Source organism: Mirounga angustirostris, unplaced genomic scaffold (assembly GCF_029215605.1).
Source record: "Mirounga angustirostris isolate CCGP_5_RB_7025 unplaced genomic scaffold, mMirAng1.0.hap1 SCAF_15, whole genome shotgun sequence".
Taxonomy (NCBI): domain Eukaryota; kingdom Metazoa; phylum Chordata; class Mammalia; order Carnivora; family Phocidae; genus Mirounga; species Mirounga angustirostris.
Genome location: NW_026991723.1, coordinates 31,641,455 through 31,665,259, shown reverse-complemented (window position 1 = coordinate 31,665,259; position 23,805 = coordinate 31,641,455). Strand labels below are relative to the sequence as shown.

Sequence of the window (23,805 nt, the reverse complement as noted above, 5' to 3'; positions counted from 1 at the left end):
CTTTACTATAAATTTTGCCATTTGTAATGATGTGGATGGAACTAGAGGGTATAATGCTAAGCAATTAAGTCAGTCAGAAAAAGAAATACCATATGATTTTGCTTATTTGTGGAATTTAAGAAACAGAACAGATGAACGTGGGAGAGCACAAAAAGAGAGAGAGAGAAGTAAACCATAAAAAAGACTATTATACAGAACAAAAGGAGCGTTGATGGAGGGAGGTGGACAGGAGATGGGCTAGATGGGTGATGGGTATTAAGCAGGGCACTTCTGATGAATACTGAGTGTCGCATCTAAATGATGCATCACTAAATTCTACTTCTGAAACTAATATTACACTATCTGTTAACTAACTAGAATTTAAATAAAAACTTGAAAAAAATTAATAAAATGAAATTGCTCGAGGGGAAAATAAAAAGACCTTTACTATAAACGAAATCATACAATATGTGGCCTTTTGTGGCTGGCTTCTTTCACCTGGCGGGTTTTCAAGATGTAATTATCGTTTAAAATTATCAGGGTAACAAAAGTTTAGAAATAAAGGGTGGGAAATCATCCATACTCCCATTCTAATACAGTCACTAACATAATTTTCTTTCTTTTTTTTCTTTCTCTGCAGGTGCTTTTTTTTTAATCGGATTGGAAAACAAATGGAGGATGCCCCTCACCCCCACCATAACCTACCTATCCCCAGACACCCAGCTGCCCACCCCTTCCAGGGCACAGCCAAACCACCGGGCCAGCGGAGGATAAGCGGCCCCTCCCATCCCCGCTGGCGCCTCGCTTACGTCACTGTTTCTAGGCGCAGTCCCCCTCCCTCCTTCCCGGTCGCGATTCCTTTGACATAGCGCGATGGCGGCGGCTGGGTCTGCAGGGGTACCGGCCGCTGTGTCGGGAAAGCAAGAGTTTTATCAGCTTCTGAAGAACCTGATCAATCCAAGCTGTATGGTGCGGAGACAGGCAGAGGAAATCTATGAAAATATCCCAGGTCTGTGTAAGACTACATTCCTCTTAGATGCTGTCAGAAATAGAAGAGCAGGTTATGAGGTGAGACAAATGGCTGCCGCACTGCTACGACGGCTTTTGTCCTCTGGGTTTGAGGAAGTCTATCCAAATCTGCCTTCTGGTGTTCAGAGGGACGTCAAGATTGAACTTATACTGGCTGTTAAGTTAGAAACACATGCTAGCATGAGGAAAAAACTTTGTGATATTTTTGCAGTGCTGGCCAGGAATTTGATAGATGAGGATGGCACTAATCACTGGCCCGAAGGTCTGAAATTCCTTATTGATTCTATCTACTCTAAAAATGTAGTTCTATGGGAAGTTGCACTTCATGTTTTCTGGCACTTCCCTGGGATTTTTGGGAACCAAGAGCGGCATGATTTGGATATCATCAAACGGTTGTTGGACCAGTGCATTCAAGATCAAGAACATCCAGCAATCAGGACATTGTCTGCTAGAGCTGCAGCTGCATTTGTACTTGCTAATGAGAATAATATTGCTCTTTTCAAAGACTTTGCAGACTTGCTTCCTGGAATCTTACAGGCTGTGAATGACTCATGCTACCAGGATGATGATTCAGTGCTAGAATCCCTTGTTGAGATTGCAGATACTGTACCTAAATATCTGGGTCCTTATTTAGAAGATACTCTGCAGTTGAGTCTGAAGTTATGTGGAGACTCTAGACTTAGTAATCTGCAACGCCAGCTGGCCCTTGAAATAATAGTGACCTTGTCTGAAACTGCAACCCCAATGTTGAAAAAACATACAAATATAATTGCACAGGCAGTTCCTCATATATTAGCAATGATGGTTGATCTACAAGATGATGAGGACTGGGTAAATGCTGATGAAATGGAAGAAGATGATTTTGACAGCAATGCAGTTGCTGCTGAGAGTGCACTAGACAGACTGGCTTGTGGGCTCGGTGGAAAACTTGTTTTACCAATGACTAAGGAGCACATCATGCAGATGCTTCAGAGCCCTGACTGGAAATATCGACATGCTGGATTAATGGCCTTATCTGCCATTGGAGAAGGATGCCATCAGCAAATGGAATCAATTCTAGATGAAACAGTTAACTCTGTTTTGCTTTTTCTTCAGGATCCTCACCCAAGAGTGAGGGCTGCAGCATGTACTACGCTTGGACAGATGGCTACAGATTTTGCACCTAACTTCCAAAAGAAATTCCATGAAACAGTGATTGCAGCTCTGTTGCGTACCATGGAAAATCAAGGTAATCAGCGTGTGCAATCACATGCGGCTTCTGCACTTATTATTTTTATTGAAGACTGCCCCAAAGCATTGCTAGTTCTGTATTTGGATAGTATGGTGAGAAATCTACATTCCATCTTGGTGATTAAACTTCAAGAGTTGATTCGGAATGGAACTAAATTGGCCTTGGAACAGCTTGTGACGACCATTGCCTCAGTTGCAGATACAATAGAAGAAAAATTTGTTCCATATTATGATATATTTATGCCATCACTAAAGCACATTGTTGAGCTTGCTGTTCAAAAGGAACTCAAGCTTCTGAAAGGAAAAACTATTGAATGCATTAGCCATGTTGGTCTTGCTGTTGGGAAGGAAAAATTTATGCAAGATGCATCAAATGTGATGCAGCTATTGTTAAAGACACAATCAGACTTAAGTAATATGGAAGATGATGACCCTCAGACATCTTACATGGTTTCAGCATGGGCTAGAATGTGTAAAATTCTTGGAAATGATTTTCAACAGTACCTTCCACTAGTTATTGAGCCTCTTATTAAGACTGCTTCAGCTAAACCTGATGTTGCTCTCTTAGACACACAAGATGTGGAAAATATGAGTGATGATGATGGATGGCAATTTGTAAATCTTGGAGACCAACAAAGTTTTGGAATTAAGACTTCAGGACTTGAAGCAAAAGCAACTGCTTGCCAGATGTTGGTTTACTATGCTAAGGAGTTAAGGGAAGGATTTGTGGAATATACAGAACAAGTTGTAAAGCTTATGGTTCCTTTATTGAAATTTTATTTCCATGACAGTGTCCGAGTGGCAGCAGCAGAGTCTATGCCTTTTCTCCTGGAATGTGCAAGAATTCATGGCCCAGAGTATCTTGCACAGATGTGGCAATTCATATGTGATCCCTTAATCAAGGCTATTGGGACTGAACCTGATACAGATGTACTCTCAGAAATAATGAATTCTTTTGCAAAGTCCATTGAAGTAATGGGAGATGGGTGCCTTACTGATGAACACTTGGAAGAACTAGGGGAAATATTGAAAGCAAAACTTGAAGGGCACTTTAAAAACCAAGAATTGAGACAGGTTAAAAGACAGGAAGAAAACTATGATCAACAGGTTGAAATGTCTCTGCAAGATGAGGATGAATGTGATGTTTATATTCTGACCAAAGTATCAGATATTTTGCACTCATTATTTAGTACTTATAAGGAAAAGATTTTACCATGGTTTGAACAGCTGCTTCCATTAATTGTAAATCTGATTTGTTCGAGTAGGCCATGGCCAGACAGACAATGGGGATTGTGCATTTTTGATGATATTATAGAGCACTGCAGTCCAACCTCATTTAAATATGTAGAATATTTTCGGTGGCCAATGCTACTAAATATGCGAGACAATAACCCTGAAGTCAGGCAAGCTGCTGCTTATGGCCTGGGTGTTATGGCACAGTTTGGTGGAGATGATTATCATTCTTTATGTTCAGAAGCTGTTCCACTGCTGGTAAAAGTTATTAAGTGTGCAAATTCCAAAACCAAAAAAAATGTCATTGCTACAGAGAACTGTATCTCAGCAGTAGGGAAGATTTTGAGGTTTAAGCCTAACTGTGTAAATGTAGATGAAGTTCTTCCACATTGGTTATCATGGCTTCCACTACATGAGGATAAAGAGGAAGCTATTCAGACTTTGAGTTTTCTCTGTGACTTAGTTGAAAGTAAACATCCAGTTGTACTTGGTCCAAATAATTCCAATCTTCCCAAAATCATCAGTATAATTGCAGAAGGAAAAATTAATGAGACTATTAACTATGAAGATCCTTGTGCCAAACGCCTAGCTAATGTTGTGCGTCAGGTACAGACTTCTGAAGAGTTATGGTTGGAATGCATAGCCCAACTTGATGATGAGCAGCAGGAAGCTTTACAGGAGTTGTTAAATTTTGCTTGATGCAGTTAATGTCACTTGAACATCTTTTACCATAAAAGTAATTCCAAATAACTATTGTGATTATATTCCATTATAATTGAGAGAACTGTTCTTTCCCTGACAGTTAATATTTCTTCCCTATATGTTTTTCCAGTACTAGTGTTCTAGCCTTGTGTTCACCTTGCATGTTTTATCTCTTAAACACAGAACTTGGTGATAACTGTGCTTCCGTTGTCTTAGAATGTTTGTCACCTTTTCCCTAGTTGATGTGAAGTATATAAATTTTTGCTACTTGTCTGAATTATTGATGCTGGGCAAACAATATACTTGTGTCAAGATGTCATGCTGCCTATCACAAGTTGCTGAGAGCTAACAAAGATAGGAGAACTTCCAGGACAAATATCTTTGGAATTGTGGATGAAAAATAGTGGCAAGCTTATTCCTCTTTGATAATATAGTATTAATATTATGTGTTTGAACGGAATATTGCATTGTGTATGTATGCCATTTCCCCCCTGCAAAGCAGCCCAACAAAAAGAGAAACCCTGGTTCGAAATGGGGCTTAAATAGATTTATTTCAAAGAAGTTCTTAATAGATTCTATAGTAGCACTGAAGAGTATTCTATTATGAAAATGAAAGGGAAGCAAAATTAATTTTATCTTTAAACATGAAAAATAACAGCGTTGAGACCAATCATTTAGCAGATGTGCATTTTAAGAAAACAGTTCTATAAATCTAGAGTTAATTTTATTAATTTTATTAATTGGAAAGTTGATCTTTAATGTCAAGCTTTTTGTAGGGTAGAAAAAAGCTTTCTAGTCAGCAAATCATTGATCCAAAATTTAAGAACAAATATATCTGTCATTTCCTGGGGTTATTGTTGAGTACTGTGTATGTAAAGTATTTAGCAAATATTTAAGAACAAGTGTTTAATAAATGGTACCTGTTAGTGCTGTTGTTTGTACCTCTACTGTGTTTTTTATGGTTTAGAATTCCTTTTACATTGGAATTTTCCTGATTCACTCCCAGCCAGTTCAGAAGAACAGACCATCTAGGCTGCTGTGGACAGAGATATGAAGTTGAGATTTTAGATATGGAATTCCTATCCATTACCTGCAATGATTTATTATTAATAAGGGAAAAAAGGAAAGGACATTAAGTATGGTATAGTCACAGTTTTACTTAAGATGAATAAAAATATACATGAATAAATAGAAAAATCCTACCACAAAATATTAATAGAAGTTTTCTCTGGGTGGTGGGATTAAATGGCATTTTTTCTTCTCACTAATCTATATTTTATAATTTACCTACAACCAACATATTTCTTGTATAATAGTTTTTTTTTTTTTTAATTTAAGGACCCAATCGTACTTTCGTAATAGCTAAGATCACAATCATCTTGGCCTCTCCATGACCTATAGCTGATGTTCCTTCAACTCATACCTATTTATCTTAATATCCCTTCTAGAAGCCCTTGATGAAATTTCTAGCAATTCCCTACACTCTTGTTCACGAGGAACTGGAAATTCTGCCAGATGACTTGGAATTAGGCACCATAGAGAATTTTGAAGTATGACAGACCTAGATTTGAATTTTGGCAAACTACTTTCTTAACCTAAGCATCAGTTTCTACATCTGTAAAATAGGCATAATAATACCTAGGATTGTTGTGAGAATTAAAGGAGATAATATAAAGTGCTTGGTGGCACAGGGTTCAATAAATGCAATCTATATTATCAGAGTCATGAAATAGGGTTGGTGGCTAAAGATGAAGAGGGGATATTTGCTGGAGGGGAGGGTAGGTCCAGATTCTTGGGCTTTGTCAAAGGAAATGAGGGATGTCCAGTTAGACACATTTTTCCTTGCCAGTTGCTGAAATTAGACTGGTTCCTGGCTTTGTTCCTGTGAGGTACATCTAAGGGATCTGAGGAGAAAGAGAATGTTGTAAATGCCTAATAAGTTACAAATGTCTGATGAAAGGAGACCTTGAAAACTGGATAATGGATGTGTATGTGTTCCCATTTAACTATTACCTAATACTGCTATTTAACTTACTGCCCCCCCCAAGCTTTGAAGTTTTGACTTTTATCAGTGCTCTAAAGGTTCATAATAATCAAGAATTAAATATCCCAACCATTTGGTTAGATGGCTTGTATTTTTAAAATGCTTGATTTCTAGGACGGTAATTGCAGGTTTCAAGCTAGAACATTCTGTGTTAAGTAGAATGATATGTGCATCTTTCTTACAGAACATGAGAAAATAATAGCTGCTTTATGGAACCATTAGCTCCTTTCTCCCCACTTACTTTAAGCAATAATTAAAGTGAACGAGTCCACTTTTTAGACATTCTTTAAACTAATTTTTAAATGTGTAGTGACATTTTAAGGCTAACAACTATTCAATGCTTTTCAGCTTAGACTTGAATTATTTGAAGATTGTTTTTAATCCCAAGGATTTTTAATAAGGTTCCATTCCCTTTATTTGTCCTTAGCAGTTCTCAAGAACCGAGGTGGAAATACGTTAATTTTAATGCATAACATGAGACTACTTAAAATAGGAATTGATCTTAAGAACCGGGGACCGGAGTTTTAGAAATTTGAGTTCTACAAATTATATTTTTCTTTTTGCATGTGAACGTATGTTTCAGTTGGTTGAGTCCTTGAACCTCCTTTCTAAACTTTTCCAAATTCTAGTTTTATATTAAAAAGCCGGCAGTCACAAAGGGGAAGGTGGGTGCAGAGAAGAAAATTTATAACAAGAAGGATCTACATTTTGTGCCTTCTCACTATTCATTTGCCATTAATGAGGGTTATCTAGCAAGCTCCTTCAGAATTAATCTTAGTTTTTAGGGCTAATTAGGATCTCGCAAAAGAACCTCCAGTAGACGCTTTTAAATGCTCTTCGGCCTCTCTGGCATTGGCGAGTAAGTTGCGCAGGCGCCTTGCTTCCGTCTCCACTCCGCCCTTTAACAGCCATCTACAAGCTGATGACATCATTGAGCCGCGCAACCTACCAGGCCTCGGGGCCCGTGGCGGAGCCAAAGTCTATGCTTTCGCGTAGCTGAGCGGAACGCAAAAGAGGTGGGTGGGGCTGTCCTACCACGCATGCGCACCGTGGATGGCGACGGTGTCTTTCTTTGCCTCTTTCCACAGCTCGCTTCAGAGCCTGGGGGTAGCTTGAGTGCCCTCCCCCTTCTGTCCCTGCCCCTCCCCTTCCTCTCCCCGCCCCCGGCCCAGCGGGACTTCTAACTGACAGTTGTCGCCGGGCCAGTCCGCGCGCCGCCTCCTCCTGCCCGGGTACCCCGCAGGTAGAGAGGGGCGGGAGCGGGTGTGAGGAAGAGGAGGAGCGCCAGACGCCGCAGCCCAGTGCTGCGGCCCCCTCTGGGGCGGCAAGAGAAGAATCCCCACTTCCTCTTCGCCCTCTCCCAGCACCCCCACAGCCGGCCCGGAGGGGGTGGGGCGCCGAGGCCGCGGCAGCCAGGCCCGGCCAGGCCTGGCCTGGCCGGTGAAGAGCCGGCAGGCAGGCGGCCGGGCGGCCGGGCGGGGCGCGGAGGGGTGAGGCAAAGGAGGGCCTGGCGCGCGCCGCCGCCGGGGGGAGGGGAGAGGAGGGCACCTAAGCTCTCCTCTTCTCTCCCCCCTCCCTCGCGAGCCATGTAACCCCGCCCCGCCGGCTGCGAGCTCGAGACCCCCGCGCGTAGCGAGCGGAGCGGGCGGCTGAGAGTGAAGCCTGATGCGGCTGGTGCTGCGCGGCACGGCCGAGCCCTGAGGAAGCGGCCCGCGCTCACGCGTCCCCCTGCCCCTCGAGCGGCCGCTCCACACGGCCCAACCTGATCCTGCCGGGGCCATGAGCGTGCCCGAGACGCCGGGGGAGATGGAGCCGGCCGGGGAGGAGGAGTGGCAGCCACCGGCGCCCGAGGAAGAGGACGAGGAGGAGATGGCAGCGGCGGTCCCGGCCTCAGGGCCGGCCCAAGGGAGGAGTTCCTCCTCGCGGGAGGATGAGAATTACCAGGAGGAGGAGGAGGAGGAACAGGAGATGGTGGTCGGGGGCGGAGGCTGCAAGGAGCAGGAGCTGACCTATGAGCTGCAGCAGGGCTACCGCATCCTGGGCGAGTTCCTGCAGGAGAAGCACCGGGGCCTCACCGCCCCCTTCCTGCAGCCCTTGGGGGGCGTTGCCACCGGGGAGGATGAAGTGGCCGAGGGGCCGCGCAGCGGGGGCCGGGGCTGTCGCGGCCTCCCGCCACAGCTCGGGCAGGGCATGTGTCTGCTGAAGATGGAGGAGAAGTTCGCCAGCGGCCAGTATGGGGGCATAACCGAGTTCGTGGCGGACTTCAGGTTGATGTTGGAGACGTGCTACCGCCTGCATGGGGTGGACCACTGGATTTCCAAACAGGGCCAGAAGCTGGAGATGATGCTGGAGCAAAAGTTGGCGCTTCTGTCTCGGTAAGTGAACCCCGTCCCCTGTGGGACTGATGGAGTGACACAAACAGCCTCGCACGTGTCCGAAGATGGGTTGGGCCAGGGGCCGGGGGGCGTAGCTGATAGGTGCTGAGTTGGTGCTGGAGAACCCGGGGAGGAGGAGCAGCCTTGCATGGGGGCCCGCAAGGGTGTGGTGGATGTGGGCACCCACCTGAAAAGCTGAAGGGGAGCTGAGTCCTGAGCGCCGAAGAACAGGTAAAGTTTGTAGATATAAAGTAAAATGATGCCCATGGGAAGAATTACGGGGATAGGGTAGAGGAAAAGTTTTAGCGGGATGGAAGATGGACCACAACTTTTAGACAGTTTTAACATGACATTAAAAAAAAGTTTTTAGGATGAAATATCGTGAGAAAAATGTGTTTGGCTCATGTGAAAAGGTCGTTTCAAACCAAAAAAATTATTGTTTCACTACCCATGTTGGCCATCGTAAATTTATGGATTGTTTTTAAATGATTAATAATTACTCTGGCATGTTCCTGATCTTTTCTGAGATCTCAGCTTTGTGTGAGCTGACTGAATTTTTGCGATAATAGTGGATGCATCAACACAAAATTTTGAAAACGTTTAGATATTTGTGTTTATTCTATTAGAGATCATAGTCAATTCAGATGGCATTGTGCTCTTGGTATACTATACCCATATATTCAGAGTCAGTTATTTTTCTTTAGTGAGAGGAAGTAATGTAACACAAGAGTTACTAAAATAAACAGATTTATAATCATATATTTGATGTGAGCCAAATTAATTTCTCAAGTGAAATTCTTTAGGAATAGAAAAATAATTGAATGTTGGAAATGGTAGTTGAAGTGGAATACTAGTTTGATTTTTTAAGAGCTGAGTGAACTTGAACACGTCACTTTACCTTTTTGGCTTCGTTTCCTCATCTGTAAAATGGGGATAATAATAATACCTCTTGGTGTTACTGTAGGATTAAATGAGTTAATAAATGTAAAGTCAACAGTGTCGGTTCCATAATTAGTCTGATATAAATTATAACCGTTACAGTATTAGTAATAGTTGAATAAAAATATTTTCCTCATATCTGAAATTGGGCATTATACTAAGTGCTTTTATGAATAGCACCTGAGAAGTTTTAAGTTTTTGCTCCTTGATTTATAATGGTAATTTAAAAATAATGTGTACACTGGCTTCCCATTTATTTTCAAGACTACCAGTGACTTCTTTCACTGAAAACAGTAGTTAACATAGAGCTTGACTCATTAGGGGGCTCATCCCTTCTTGAATCTTTCATAAAGTAGAGTTATTTTGTAATAGTTATTCACAGGTTTACTTTTAATACTTTATTTAGTGATATTTTGTGTAGTGTGTTTATTATTCTTGTCTCCACAGAGTCATTATAGTTATGACTCATAAAAAACAATCCATTCACATGTCATTATTTTTAAGTAGTAAAGTATACTCCAAATTGATGTCACAAGATTTTAGATCTGGAAGGTACCACAGAATTCATCTAGTCCAAGCATCCAGTTTTATAGATGTGGAAATAGGGATTTAGAATGGGATGAGAGAATGGTTGCATGAAAGTGCTAAGGAGTATAGTAGTGGTTTGGATGAATTACAGGTGTTTTCAGAAGCATTATGTGTATAAGAAATACTTCTTGAGTCCTACAAAAAAGCAGGGACATTATTTCTGTTCTTCATAAAGTTAATTTCTGAATGCTTAGAATGATTCCTGGTGGCTAATGCTCAGAATACTGTATTCCCATATGATCTAATAGCATCCATATTTAGAAATTAAAGATAGTCTTGCATTTTACTAGCAAAAAATAATATGATAGGCTCAGATAGTTTTGAGTCCCTTGCTTTTACTGTATTTGATGTATGTAAACATCTTGTAAATAATAGGTTTGCCAGATCACACTTGTAGGTATTAAGAATTCATTTCTTTTTCTGCAATAGCCTAAAATCTGAGTTATTACTAAATAAATACTTGGGCATAACTTTGAGAAAAGCGTTGGTTATAACTGTTTGGTATACAATTAAGATACATAGAGATACATGTTCCAGAACAAGATTCCATAGACTGGCCACATGAGTATGATTTTCTGCAGTTGACTCAAATACCTTATTTATAAATACGTATTATGTGGTATTTTAGTAATAAAAAAATCACCTAGATATAATTTAAGTTTTCTTTTGTTTTATATATATTTGTAATAAATTAATTCTTAGTTTTAGATTATTGTAAAGAGAACTTTACAGCTGTTCCAATACTGCTGAGCTTTTATAAGTATTTTATGAGCAAGAAATGAGGTACATTAGAGAAGATGCCACATTATCATAGAGTAGCCCAATGGCATTAGTACCTTGGACTGTGGACACAGTGTTTAATTTGAATATCAGTCCAGTCATTTGTACTATGAGAGTGTTAGGCTAGATTAGTTGATTGTACAAATATGTGAGTATCTGCCAAAGTTAGACATTCAAGTCCCTGAGATAAAAAAATAAGTCCATTACCCCTAAGTGGTTTATAGTTGAGTAGGGAAACAGAAACTTAAAAAGATAATGATTCTATAGTGGACATATAAACAGGTACAAGGGGAACTTAAGAGGGAGACCTAAGTCTGAAGGTGGGGAGATCGTAAGTGAAAGGAGGAAATGAGAAGGGGTAAAGAGATTAGGTAAAAGATGTCATAAAGAAGTTTATACTTGAACTTCTTGATTATTGAAGGAGGTGAAGATTGCTGCTGGATATTTTTTGGAGGTTTTGCTCAACTCCAGTGAATGCAAGGTATGAAACAGCATAGTGTTTCCGGGAACTACAGGTACTTCTGTTTGGCTACAGTGTGGTCTCCAGAGTAGTGTTTGCACCATGGCAGGTATGCAGGATGATTGATTGGGGTGAGGGAAGAAAATATTACAACTTCAGTATACTCTTTTTTTTTTTTTTTTTTAATTCTTTATAAATCTCTATTTTTGGTTTGCTTTTTGTGGTGTATACAATAGCATTGCATGTATAAAGTCTATGAATTTATAAATATAATTTTATTGTATATAAATATATAATAGCAATATGTTTTATATGTATAATAGTTGTGATAGAACTATGACTAAGACTTAGGAAACATATCTATTCTCAAAGTTATATTTTAGAAGGGATCTCACTCATTTATTTGAAGCAACTGAGAAATAGCAATTAGCATTAGAAATACGGAGAAGCTCATCTAAGTGAAAAGGAATAAAAAATAATAGGAAGTTATGTGCAGAGCTGTAGAAACTGTCAAATATGAATAAGAATTTTTGACTCCTCCACATTTTAAATAATGTTATATTTGAAAGCTTTTAAATTTTAAAATATTGTTGAAAGCTTTAAGAATACTGCTTTGAAGCCAGAAAATGGCTTTTCATAGTTTAAAAGATTGTAGCTGTCAAAGAGTTATCACCTGTGACCCCAACAGAGCTGAACTTAAATTTTTAATTTTAGCCATTTAAAATAATGTTTTGGCAAAACAAGCAAAGGAAAAAAAGAGACAAACCAAGAAACAGACTCTTAACTGTACAGAATAAACTGATAGTTACTAGAGGAGAGGGAAGTGGAGGGGAATGGGTTAAATAGGTGATGGGGATTAAAAAGGATACTTAAGATTAGTACTAAGCAATGTAGAATTGTTGAATCACTATATTGTACATCTGATCCTAATAGAATACTGTATGTTAACTATACTGGAATTAAAATTAGAAACTTAATAAAAAATGTTTTGGTGAAAATCATCTGTAACATTTCCTTGTTAAAATTATTTTTGATTTCTGAACTGACATGTTGTTAAAGGGTACATGTAATGGGCTTAAAAAAATGCTTTCTTAAAATACAGCTGAAGGTTATTTAGTTTTGTGATTGCTTTTTTGGCAGAATGTCTTTCTTGGGGATGAGAGTACAACAGCGTCATCATGAAGCCTCAAAAATGTAAAAACACTAGTGGCTTCCAAATACAAGTACTGAAATACAAATAAATTTTACAGACCAATTTTAATCACTTTCTAAGTTAAATTTTGAATTTTTTTGACTTATTTCCAGTTAAGATCAAAATCCAGAAATTAATTGGGAATTTAGACAGAATGCTTCTTTCTCCCTAGTAGTCTGACTTCCCCCATCTCTACTGGATTCTGTAATTCTATCTTCTTAATGTAAATCTTTAAAAATTGGGGACCTTTGGTAACAGAATTTGGATTTACCTCTTGTTCAGTACTATAGAATGTTAGACCTTGATACTCCATGTAGTTCTGTTTATTGTAGTTGCCATTCTAAAAAAATAGTTCTGTTAAAGAAGAGTCAGAAAATGTTTAGGTGCACTGATGAAAGAATGAAGGATTTCAATTAACAAGACATTTATTGAGCACCTGCTTTGTGTTAGAATGTGTTTATAATAAAAGGTAAGTATGTTAAAACTGATTCTCTAACTTGTGCCATTGTCAGACATCTGGAAGTCATGGTACTATTTGTAGAACATTGAGAAATACTGATAAATTTTGTTTAATTATATCATATGATTTTTTTGTTGGGGGTCCAAAAAGCTTAAAACAAATTGTGGGAGGAAATCCTTAATTGAAGATATTCTATCTAGTACATTAGCTTTTTTTCTTCTACAAATGGGGAGAACATAATCACTTTTGGATTTTTGATGATACATCTTGGTTCACTCATGAAATAACTGTTTCAAGGGTGTATAGTTTGAAGACTACTCTGATGAGCTTTATAATAGAGTGTTAGGGGAGTACACAGGAGGGATAACTACTGGGGAAGTGGGGAGCTATGATTGAAAAATATTAGATTTTATTCCAGAGGTCATCATTTTGGAGGGTGGGTAGCATATTGATATGTGGAATTGAGTTCATTAAACAGTTATTTGCCTATTCTATGATAGTAGGTGGTAGGTAAAGACCTGTAGGTACAGTGATAAACATGACTTCATCTCTTACTTCAAGGTAGTAGGTAAATTGAACAATTGAAGGTATGGAGGTAGGAGAGTACAGAATATTCCAGAGGAATAGTTTATACTCAGCAGATGGAGTGTAGGATGATGAGGGTTTATAGTGTCAGATAAGTCTAGAAAGATAGGCTGGGGTAATTAAGGAGGACCTAGAATGCTTGCTAAGGAATTTAGAATGTAAGCAGTGTAGATCCATTACAGGTTTTAGCTAAGGGAGTGACATGATTTTACTAGTATTTTGAGGGTTGAAGGCTAAAATGGAAAGAGATGAAGAAAGGAAACTAGTTAAAAGGTTATTGAGTTAATCCATCATGAGATGATAAGCAATAGGAATGAAAAAGTGGATGAGGATATAAAAGAGGTAAATTCAGGAGGTAAAAGTGGTCAAATGGCAAGCTCTTGGATGTGGCGTATGAAGGAGAGGATGATGTACAAAATGAACTTGAGCGCAGGTGATGGTGATGCTTAGAGAACATGAGGCATTCGTTTGAAGATATGCAACTGAGAGTTATTAGAAGGCTGCCAATAGAGCTCAGCAGTGTGACTAGGGTTAAATTAGAGATATTTAATTAGGAATTAATCTGTAGAAGGATGATGGTTGAAGAAATGGGAATGAGATTGCTGAAGACAGAGTCTTCTAGTGAAAGGGGACCAAAGGCAGAACTTTGTGTGAGGATTGACTGTCTTCAAACTGGAAAGACAAAACATTAAAGATGATTAAAATCTGTATAATGTGTGCTAAAAGCTGAAATAATTAAGGAGAGGCAATTAATAAAACTGAAGAGAGTTCGTCTGGAATAAGTAAAAGGTATTTTATGGAATATAGTAAATTACTTTATTAATAAAGTATTAAAGTATAAAGTAAAAAGTATTTAAAAAAACTATTATTTTAGGAGATTTGTTCCACTTGTTAATTTGAGAATGATTTAGATTTAATACAGTAAAAATGTCCTAATAGATTCAAATATGTTTTACCTTATTGCAATAAGAAATTGTAAATAAATACAATTCTCATTGTATTTATTTGTGCCCTTGTATTTATTTTTATTTCTAAGGAAAAAAACTAGAGCGGGGGCATGTTTCAGAGAGATTGGGTCCCTTCCATAGTTGAATTTTAACTTTCAGATCATTTCTAGGCTATCTTCATAAAATTAGAGGTGCCCATAACAAATAATAGCCGTTTTCATTTCCAAGGAACTTGCATAGTAATATGAATCTTTAAAATACTTGAGGCTCTTCTTTTAATTGGGAAAGACTAATAAAAAACCGAATGGTAGTATTATCTATCACCATGCCCTTTGTTTTATCATCTTCCACTTGGGACCTGTGAGTGTTCTTAATTGTGCTTAAAAGTTAGTATATTAAGTATGTTCACTTTGAAAAAAGACTTAGAACACCAACAAAGTGTTAATAGTGGTTATTGTTAAGTAGCAAGATTCTGGGTATTTTTCATTTTCTTCTTTTAACTTTTCTGTATGTCCTAGATTTTTTACAGTAAACATATTACTTTCTGGTTAAAAAAGATTTTATTTAAAGGAAATTAGTATTTACGACTTTGAATAAACTGTATAGGTAAGAAATTGTATTAAAAATTTGTATCACCAAAGTTGTAAGATAGTATATTTAGGTAAATTGTCATAACTGGGTAGTGGAACTGTGGGTGTTTTTAATTTTCCCTTCCACTCCTAATTTCTTTTGTTTATGATGACCGTGAATTACTGTTGTTATTTTTGTGGTACCATTCAAAATATAAAATATATAGATTTTGTAGGTGCACTTTTAAGGACTTGGAATAATTAATGGTAAGAACTCATCCCAACACTTTATATTTAAAGCTTTGAGTACAGCCATCTATCTGAAAATAACTTCACAAAAATAACTCTTCTGATAGCTCTTTTATATTTCTTTAAGTGTTTTAATATGTCTGGAAATTCCCACTTGTTCATTTCTGTGTAGCCATCCTATTATAAGATAAAAAGATAATACAATTGATTATAAACCTCTTGCTACAATTTTGTAAGTACTTTACTAATACTGCTCTTCTGTGAGTACTTTACTGATAATTGATTTTATGTTTATAAACTGCTTTTCAATTTCAATCTTAACAAATATACTAAGGAACCCTAAAATTCTGCTAACTGTATACTTCCCTGTGAATTCAGGGGCTTTTCTCATGTTTGTTCTAAAAATAAGAACAGAGGCTGCTTCATTTGCTTTGAAGGATAGAAACAGACCATCTGAAAAACTTACTACATAGAAATGTTTTCTCATAGAAACAGTTATAAATATAGATTGTTTCCATGATAGCCTATAAGCTTAATTTTTATTTTATTTTATTTATTTATTTATTTATTTATTTATTTATTTATTTTAAAGATTTTATTTATTTATTTGACAGAGAGACACAGCGAGAGAGGGAACACAAGCAGGGAGAGTGGGAGAGGGAGAAGCAGGCTTCCCGTGGAGTAGGGAGCCCAATGTGGGGCTCAATCCCAGGACCCTGGGATCATGACCTGAGCCGAAGGCAGACACTTAATGACTGAGCCACCCGAGGTGCCCCTATTTATTTATTTTTTTAAGATTTTATTTATTTATTTGAGAGAGAGAGGAAAAGCACAAGCAGGGGGAGTAGCAGAGGGAGAGGGAGAAGTAGGCTCCTGGCTGAGCGGGGAGCCCAATGCAGGGATCAGTCTCAGGACCCTGGTATCATGACCTGAGCTGAAGGCAGATGCTTAACTGACTGAGCCACCCAGGCACCCCTAAGCTTAATTTTTTAAAATCTGATTTACTATAATTGGAAGATAAAAATATTAGAATATAATCAATATACAGAATTGAAGATATATTTTGTATTTGTCTTGAATACTTGTGCTTGAGGAAAAGCAGGTTTAAATTTGACTCTTCCTACATATAAACTCATTTCCTGATTTGCTCACTTTCTTCTCTGATGCTGTCTTATTTACAAGTCTTTCCTAAGCATCATATCTAAGGTAATATTCCTCTCCCTGGTCATTCATTATCTATCCCCCTTAACCTCCTTGTTTTTCTTCATAGCATTTATTTTATTTTATTTTATTTTTTTAAGATTTTATTTATTTATTTGAGAGAGAGACTGAGAGAGAGAGAGAGCATGAGAGGGGGGAGGGTTGGGAGGGTCAGAGGGAGAAGCAGACTCCCTGCCGAGCAGGGAGCCCGATGCGGGACTTGATCCAGGGACTCCAGGATCATGACCTGAGCCGAAGGCAGTTGCCTAACCAACTGAGCCACCCAGGCGCCCCTTCATAGCATTTATTGCAACCTAACATATATGATTTAATTACATATATCTTTTTTCAGATTTTTTAATTTAAATTCAATTTAGTTAACATAGGCTATTACTAGTTTCATGGGTAATTACGTATATCTTTTTCTCCTCTCTTGCTAGAGTGTAAAATCTCTGAGGACAGGGACTTTTTCTGCTGCCATTTGACTTCTGTAAATGTTGACTTGCAGTTAAGCAGTACATGGTTATAAATTCTAAAGGTCGTTTTTAAAGGCTTTGGGGACCTATCTCTCAAAGGGTGTTTCCTAGATCCCCAACATTAGAATGGTGTTAAAAAGCAGATTCCCTAGCTCCAGAATAGCATATTTAAATCTGTTAACTTAGAATCTCAGAGTGGAGATAAGAAATCTACCTTTTTAGTAAGCTCCCTAAATGATTTTTATGCACAATAAAGTTTGAGGACTGTTGCTTCAGGATATAGTAACACTGTGTCATGTTTTGATTTCTCCTCAGAATTTAGAGTTTTTATTGAGATATTTAGCACTGCTTTTACACAACCTTTATTTGCATTGCAGTTTGGGTTGGTTATAGTTGAAATGAAGGGAAGGCAGGAGAGAAGTGAGAGGAGAGTCCCATACTCATGTTTTCATGTGGAATAGTTTGCAGAACTAACTGGTAAAAAGTGAGTGTGTTGGGGATGGGGTGAGGAGATGATATTAGGTGTATTACTCCTCTGAAGAAGAACAGAGAGACTTTGAAAGTCATGAGTTTGTCGCAGAATATTACACAAAGCAATTTCTATTTTTAGATTTTTTTACATTGTTTTAAAACCTTTTATTAGAGTATTTCTAATATGCATGAAAGCAAAACAATATTTGAACCCTCACATGCCTATTACTCATTCCCCTATAATATTTATTCATAGCTGGTTCTACCCCATCCATACTTTCCGTATACCTCCCTTCTATATTATTTTGAAGTAAGTCATTGACAACAGATTTTTCTGTAAATGCTTCAGTTTGTAACTCTGAGAGATGAGAACTCTTTCATTTAAAATGTAACTACAGTACCATAAAAAAACAAATTTCTTAATAACAAAAATCCACTGTTCACATTTCCAATTGTTTCAAAAATTACAATTTTTAAATTTTTATATTGTTTGAACATGATCCAAATAAGTCCACACATAGTGATTGGTTCATATGTCTCTTAATTTATAGATTCCTCTTTCTTACTTCTCTCTCTCCTTCTCTCCCACTCCTGCACTTCATTCTTGCATTTATTTTGTTGAAGAAACTAGGTTATTTGGAGTCTTCTAGTCTTGGGTTTTACTGATAGCGTTCCATTCTTTTGTCCTCTGTATTTCCTGTAAATTGGTAGTTCTGGAAGCTCTATCAAATTTAGAATCAATGTTTTTTGGAGGCGAGGGTCAAGAGGTAATCTATGAGTTTATCAGTGTCTAGTTTTGCCTTTTAAATCAATTATGAATTATTAGATTTAGCATGATGGCATAATGTAATTTTGCTGAATTTGTTAAAGGAGTAATGAGTAGTGATTTTATAAGGTTTTTGGGGTTTTTTTCTTCAGTTAAAATTTGTCTATTGAACTTTATATAAGTAATTTTTTCTCAGTTTCTTCCTCTAGTGGAGTTTAGAACATGAAAGTAATTTCCAGAGCAAACTACTTTATATATAATTGGAGAAAATTGATTTTAACTTAGAATTATATTAAAGGATTAATTCTAGGAGTACTTCCTTTTACTACATTGGGCTAATATTATGATATGTTAATATAAAGTAACATCAATATTTTTATTATTCTCATCTGTTTGCATCCATTTAAACCTGTTTGTATGATCTTATATATCAGCTTTGGACATGAATGCTATTCTTTGTGTTTCTCATTTGATCTTAGGGAGCAATTGCTCTGCACTATATCAGATAAAGTATTATATTAGTTGACCTTGTATCCTTTTGGTTAATTTTTAAATTTTGTGTTTCTCCTTTTGTAATTCAGTATGAGTTCCAAGTCTTTATAAAATTTGAAATTTTTTAACTGGAATTCTGCACACCCCCCTCCCTCCATACAGTATACAAAAGAGTATGTGTGTTTGTGTGGATATTTTAGTTTTTCTAGGGAGGTGTATATTTTAGTTTTTCTGAAGCCTGATACAGAATTAATTGCTTTTTTCCCTGTACTTTGTGATTCTTAGTTTTGCATCTGTTTATAGCATGTAAGAAAATTATGTTAGGGTGTATCTGGCTCTCTATCTTATTGTGCTTTCCAAGAGGGCAGAAAATATGTTTTATCTACCATTGCATCTTCAGGGTCTAGGGCATACATAATAGTTGTTTAGTAATTCTTGAATTAATGAAATAGATGAGCATATGAAAAAAAGATCGAATGAAATACTCCGTTACATCAAGTCAAAATTCCTGCTTGTTTTTATTTTTATTTTTTATTATTATTATTTTTTAAGATTTTATTTATTTATTTGAGAGAGAGAGAATGAGAGAGAGCACATGAGAGGGGGTAGGGTCAGAGGGAGAAGCAGACTCCCCGCCGAGCAGGGAGCCCGATGCGGGACTCGATCCCGGGACTCCAGGATCATGACCTGAGCCGAAGGCAGTCGCTTAACCAACTGAGCCACCCAGGCGCCCTCCTGCTTGTTTTTAAAGACACAACACAGTTGTCATCTCAAGAAAACTTCTTTGCCCATCTCTTCCTTCCTCTTCTTTTCAGCATGGGTTAGGTGTACTTCTCTATTCTTACAGGATACACCTTTCAGATTCATATGGTTTGTATTGAAGTTCTTGAATACCATGATATTGAAGTTGTCTGTTTGCATATATATATTTGACTCATTAAATTTTAAGATTGTCTTACACATTTTTGTATAGCTAGAAGTTGGCTCTTCAAGTGCGGAGAAGCTCAATAGATAATGGTTAAGTTTAATGCAGATAACCATATCTTCCCTTAAAGGATGGATACAGTATTTAAAAGCATAATAGAAAGTAGTGTGTGGTTTATGTAATAAGACAGTTAATTATATTCAGCATGTATTTACATTGCTTGTTATTTGATAAGGCACGGTAGAGGGATTCAAAGATGAATATGGAAAGATAGGAATTGATAAACTAAGTTGATGTAAAGGTCATTCAGGCAACAAGAATAGAATATTCAAAAGTGCAAAGGCAAAAAAACCACTGTATATAGCTAAAGAGTAGTTTGGCTAGAGTGTAGTCATATATAGAAAAGTAGTGACCGGTGTTACGGGGCGGGGAGCAGATCATGGAGCCAGATCACATAGGGCCTAATATGCTATGCTAATAAAGAGTTTGATATTCCAAATTAGTTATTAAAAGCTTTTAAGCTAGAGAATTACAAGGGACATTTATATGACATGAATTAGAAAAGAAAATTTATATCAATTTGATCTTTTTCTGTACCTTTATTTTCAGCTTCTCTTAATTTTAATTTTGCATTTGACTTTATTTCTCTTAAGTCGCAGATTTGGTGGAGGATTATATAGAAATATATCTGGAAAAAATTGTTTTACATTAAGCAGAAATCCAAGAGTAATGCTAGAAAGAAGAGAAAGACAGCACTCTTTTTGCCAAATAATTTAGATAAGATGCTATATTTAAATATCTGAATAATGTTAGGTTGGACGTGGGTGGTTTCTTTAATTGAATAATTTCAGTCTTCTCCCACTTCACAAGAGAAAAAAAAATTATGTACAATACAGAATTCTACCAATTTAAGTTATTCTATCTACCAAGATATTTTTAACAATTTTGTTTGCCAGTAAGCAAAGAAAAAAAAAGAATATGGCAAATATAATTAATAAATTGCAAACACATATTGACAGTATTAGCTGGTTATGGTTATTTTGACAATTTGGTTTTTATACCAAATCTGTATGTATAATGTAATTATAAGAACATAATCACAAATAACAGTTTAAATAAAAGACTTTAAGAAACAATTAAATATGACAATATTCATGATGATCCACAGAATACTGAACAAGTGGGAGAACCATTGATATCCTCCAGTTTATCTGAATCCCTGATTATGGTGCAATTGCCAGTACTTTAGTAATTTCCTCTAATTACTAATTCCACGATAGGGAATTTGGTTGGTGGTGAGATTTAAGCCAAAGGTTATTAGTTATATTTAAGTCTTATTTTAAAACAGGTATCATGGCGGGTGCCTGGGTGGCTCAGTCGGTTAAGCATCTGCCTTTGGCTCAGGTCATGATCCCAGGGTCCTGGGATGGAGCCCCACATCAGGCTCCCTGCTCAGAGGGGAGCCTACTTCTCCCTTTCCCTCCGCCTGCCATTCCCCCTGCTTGTGTGCTCTCTCTCTCTCTCTCTCCCCCTCCCTCTTTGTCCAGTAAATAATCTTAAAAAAAAAACAAGTATCATGGCAAGAATGTATAGACTATAGAATAACTGAGATCTATTTTAATTTTTTAATAGCAGTTAAATCTTTTTTCTACTAATTAAAATTTATTAATTTCTTTCCATATGATATAAATCTGCCTAACATGCTCTTTGAAGAAGATTTGGATAAAATAGAAAATTGTCAGAAAATTAAAATAAAAAACCACCCATCCCATCAGACAGAGATAATCATTTGGTAGCATTCTTATCTACATCATATATATTATTTACTCACACATTAAATTTCAATACAAAATTTGGATTTGCCATATCTACAGTTTTATATCCCTCTTATCACCTATTAGATTTGATTTTACTTGTTAATCAAATGTTACATGTGAATGTTGTTACATATGAGACTACACTAACAGGATAACAACAGTAAGATCTTGTAATGTGGTTTTTGGTTTGGTTTGGTTTGGTTTTTGACCCTGTAGTTTTTTCTTCTAAACAATTTTTTTTTTGCCATATAGATTAGCTGTCTTTTGTTTTGTTTGGCTACCAACAGAAAATGACAGACCACCTTCAGTAAATTTAGCCTAACTCGTTAACAAGTAGGTTAAAGCCATCAGAAATATATTTTTAAGATCTATTCTTACTATAAATCTCACAAACTCCCCATGGCATCACTGATGGCTTCTTAATAGTAGAGGAGCAAGGGACAGGTGAGAGGAGACATTTTTTTAGTGTATGTATTACCTACATACAGTAAAATTTTTGCCACCAGATGTACATATTTTTTAAATTAATAAACTACTAAAACATACACTAATCACTGTATAGCTAAACAAAGTCCATGTATAGTCTAGTTATACTTACTTAAGAAACTACTGCTGTTACTATTTTCTTTTCTTCAACTGGGTGTCTAATAGCCATCTCAAATTTTAACATGTGCAAAACTGAACTTGTAGTTTGTTTTGTTTTGCTTTTCTAAGCCTATTCTTACCTTCTGAATAAATTACTCCACTGTCTACCAAGTTGTTCTGGCCAAAAAACTAGCTTTTTTCATTGATTCTTCCTTTTCATTTATTTCTCATATTAAGCATATTAACCAGTTGTGAGCCCTCTTCCTTAAAAGTATATTTTAACTCTTGCCTATCTCTCTCCTCTGTTTCTCACTACTTAATTACAAGTATTATCATCTCTTGCCTGGAATACTGTTGTAGTTTCCTGACATTTGTTTTCTTTATTCTGCTTTTTCCTCCTAGAGTCGCATTTTCTACTTAGCAGCCAGAGTGAACTTTTAAAAATGTACATACATTAAGAGAAATCATTATCCTGCTTAAAGTGCTTCATTGGCACTTAAGCTATAGTAAGGAGTTTGGCTTACCATTTTATGTACCTGAAAAGCCATTTCTCACCTTAGAGCCTTGATACTTGTTCTTTTTTTGAATCTAGAAAACTCTATCCCCAAGATTTTTTTGGTTTGTGGGTTTGTTTTTGTCATGGCTGGCTCCTCCTATCAGTTCCTCAGAGAAATTTTTGACTGTCTTTCCCAGAGCTTGTAGTGTGTAACTTATAGTTAGAACTGATGTTTGTATATATGTAGTTGTTTACTCACTTTTTGTATCTTACTCATTTTGTGTATTTTCGGTGAGGATAGGAATCTTGCCTGTGTTGATCTTGTTAACAGTTGTTGCCAACACCAAACCCAGTACCTATAAGTAATTAATATTGAATGAAGGAATAAATGAATGAGTGAACAAATGAATGGATCTGTTTGGAATTTGTTTTGATCAAGGAGTAAGGTTGAAATCCACCTTTATTTTTTTTCACATTCAGCCAGTTGTTGCAGCATTATTTTTTTCCATTGTTTTGTTATACCATTTTTATAATACATTAAATTCTTGGTATGTTTGGATTGATTTTTTTTTAAAGTTTTTATTTAAATTCCAGTTAACATACAGTGTAATATTAGTTTCAGGTGTACAATATAGTAATTCAACACTTCCATACATCACCTGGTGCTCATTACAAGTGTACTCCTTAATCCCTATCACCTATTCAATCCATCCTCCCTGCCCATCTCCTCTCTGATACCATCAGTTTGTTCTCTACAGTGAAGAGTCTGTTTCTTGGTTTGCTTCTCTTTTTTTTCTCTTTGCTTGCTTGTATTGTTTCTTAAATCCCACATATGAGTGAAATCATACGGTATTTGTCTTTTTTTGGCTTAGTTCGCTTGGCATAATACTATCTCCATATATGTTTGTGCAAATGGCAAGATTTCATTCTTTTTTATGTCTGAGTAATATTCCCCTGTATGTATATCCCACATCAGTTCATTCATCAGTTGATGGACACTTGGACTATTTCCGTAATTTGGCTATTGTAGATGATGCTGGTATAAACATAGGGGTGTGTGTATCCTTTTGAATTAGTATTTTTGTATTCTTTGGGTAAATCCGTAGTAGTGTAATTGCTGGGTTGTAGGGTAGTTCTATTTTTAACTTTTTGAGGAACCTCCATACTGTTTTCTAGAGTGGCTACACCAGTTTGCTTTCCCACCAACAGTGCAAGA

The 23,805-nt window shown here is 37.0% G+C and overlaps 2 protein-coding genes across 8 annotated transcripts in view; both read left to right on the top strand.

Annotated features, from left to right (window-relative positions):
• Positions 1 to 808: 808 nt before the first annotated feature.
• On the top strand, positions 809 to 5,099 carry RANBP6 (RAN binding protein 6). 3 transcript variants are annotated; one of them, XR_010407739.1, is made up of 3 exons: positions 809 to 988; positions 2,104 to 2,236; positions 3,030 to 3,163. XR_010407739.1 is itself a non-coding variant. In XM_064579547.1 (2 exons), exons 1-2 carry the CDS (start codon positions 853 to 855, stop codon positions 4,168 to 4,170), a joined length of 2,262 nt encoding a protein of 753 aa, XP_064435617.1. In that variant the 5' UTR covers positions 820 to 852; the 3' UTR covers positions 4,171 to 5,099. The 3 variants fall into 3 exon arrangements, 2 of the variants coding, with proteins under 2 accessions (XP_045738347.1, XP_064435617.1); XM_064579547.1 differs by having other exon boundaries at positions 820 to 1,047; positions 2,104 to 5,099; XM_045882391.3 differs by having other exon boundaries at positions 816 to 5,099.
• Positions 5,100 to 6,976: 1,877 nt separating this feature from the next.
• BRD10 (bromodomain containing 10) overlaps positions 6,977 to 23,805 on the top strand; it is a 161,869-nt gene continuing 145,040 nt past the window's right edge. For 2 of the 5 annotated variants that reach the window (XM_064579544.1, XM_064579543.1), the window contains exon 1: positions 6,981 to 8,592. In XM_064579544.1, coding sequence (XP_064435614.1) covers positions 7,997 to 8,592 — 596 coding nt within the window. In that variant the 5' untranslated portion in view covers positions 6,981 to 7,996. The other 3 variants (XM_054509208.2, XM_064579542.1, XM_064579545.1) reach the window with 3 other exon arrangements.

Bases quoted from the DNA above. Each gene is read 5' to 3' on its own strand.
- RANBP6 (XM_045882391.3), top strand. From the start codon at position 853: ATGGCGGCGGCTGGGTCTGCAGGGGTACCGGCCGCTGTGTCGGGAAAG.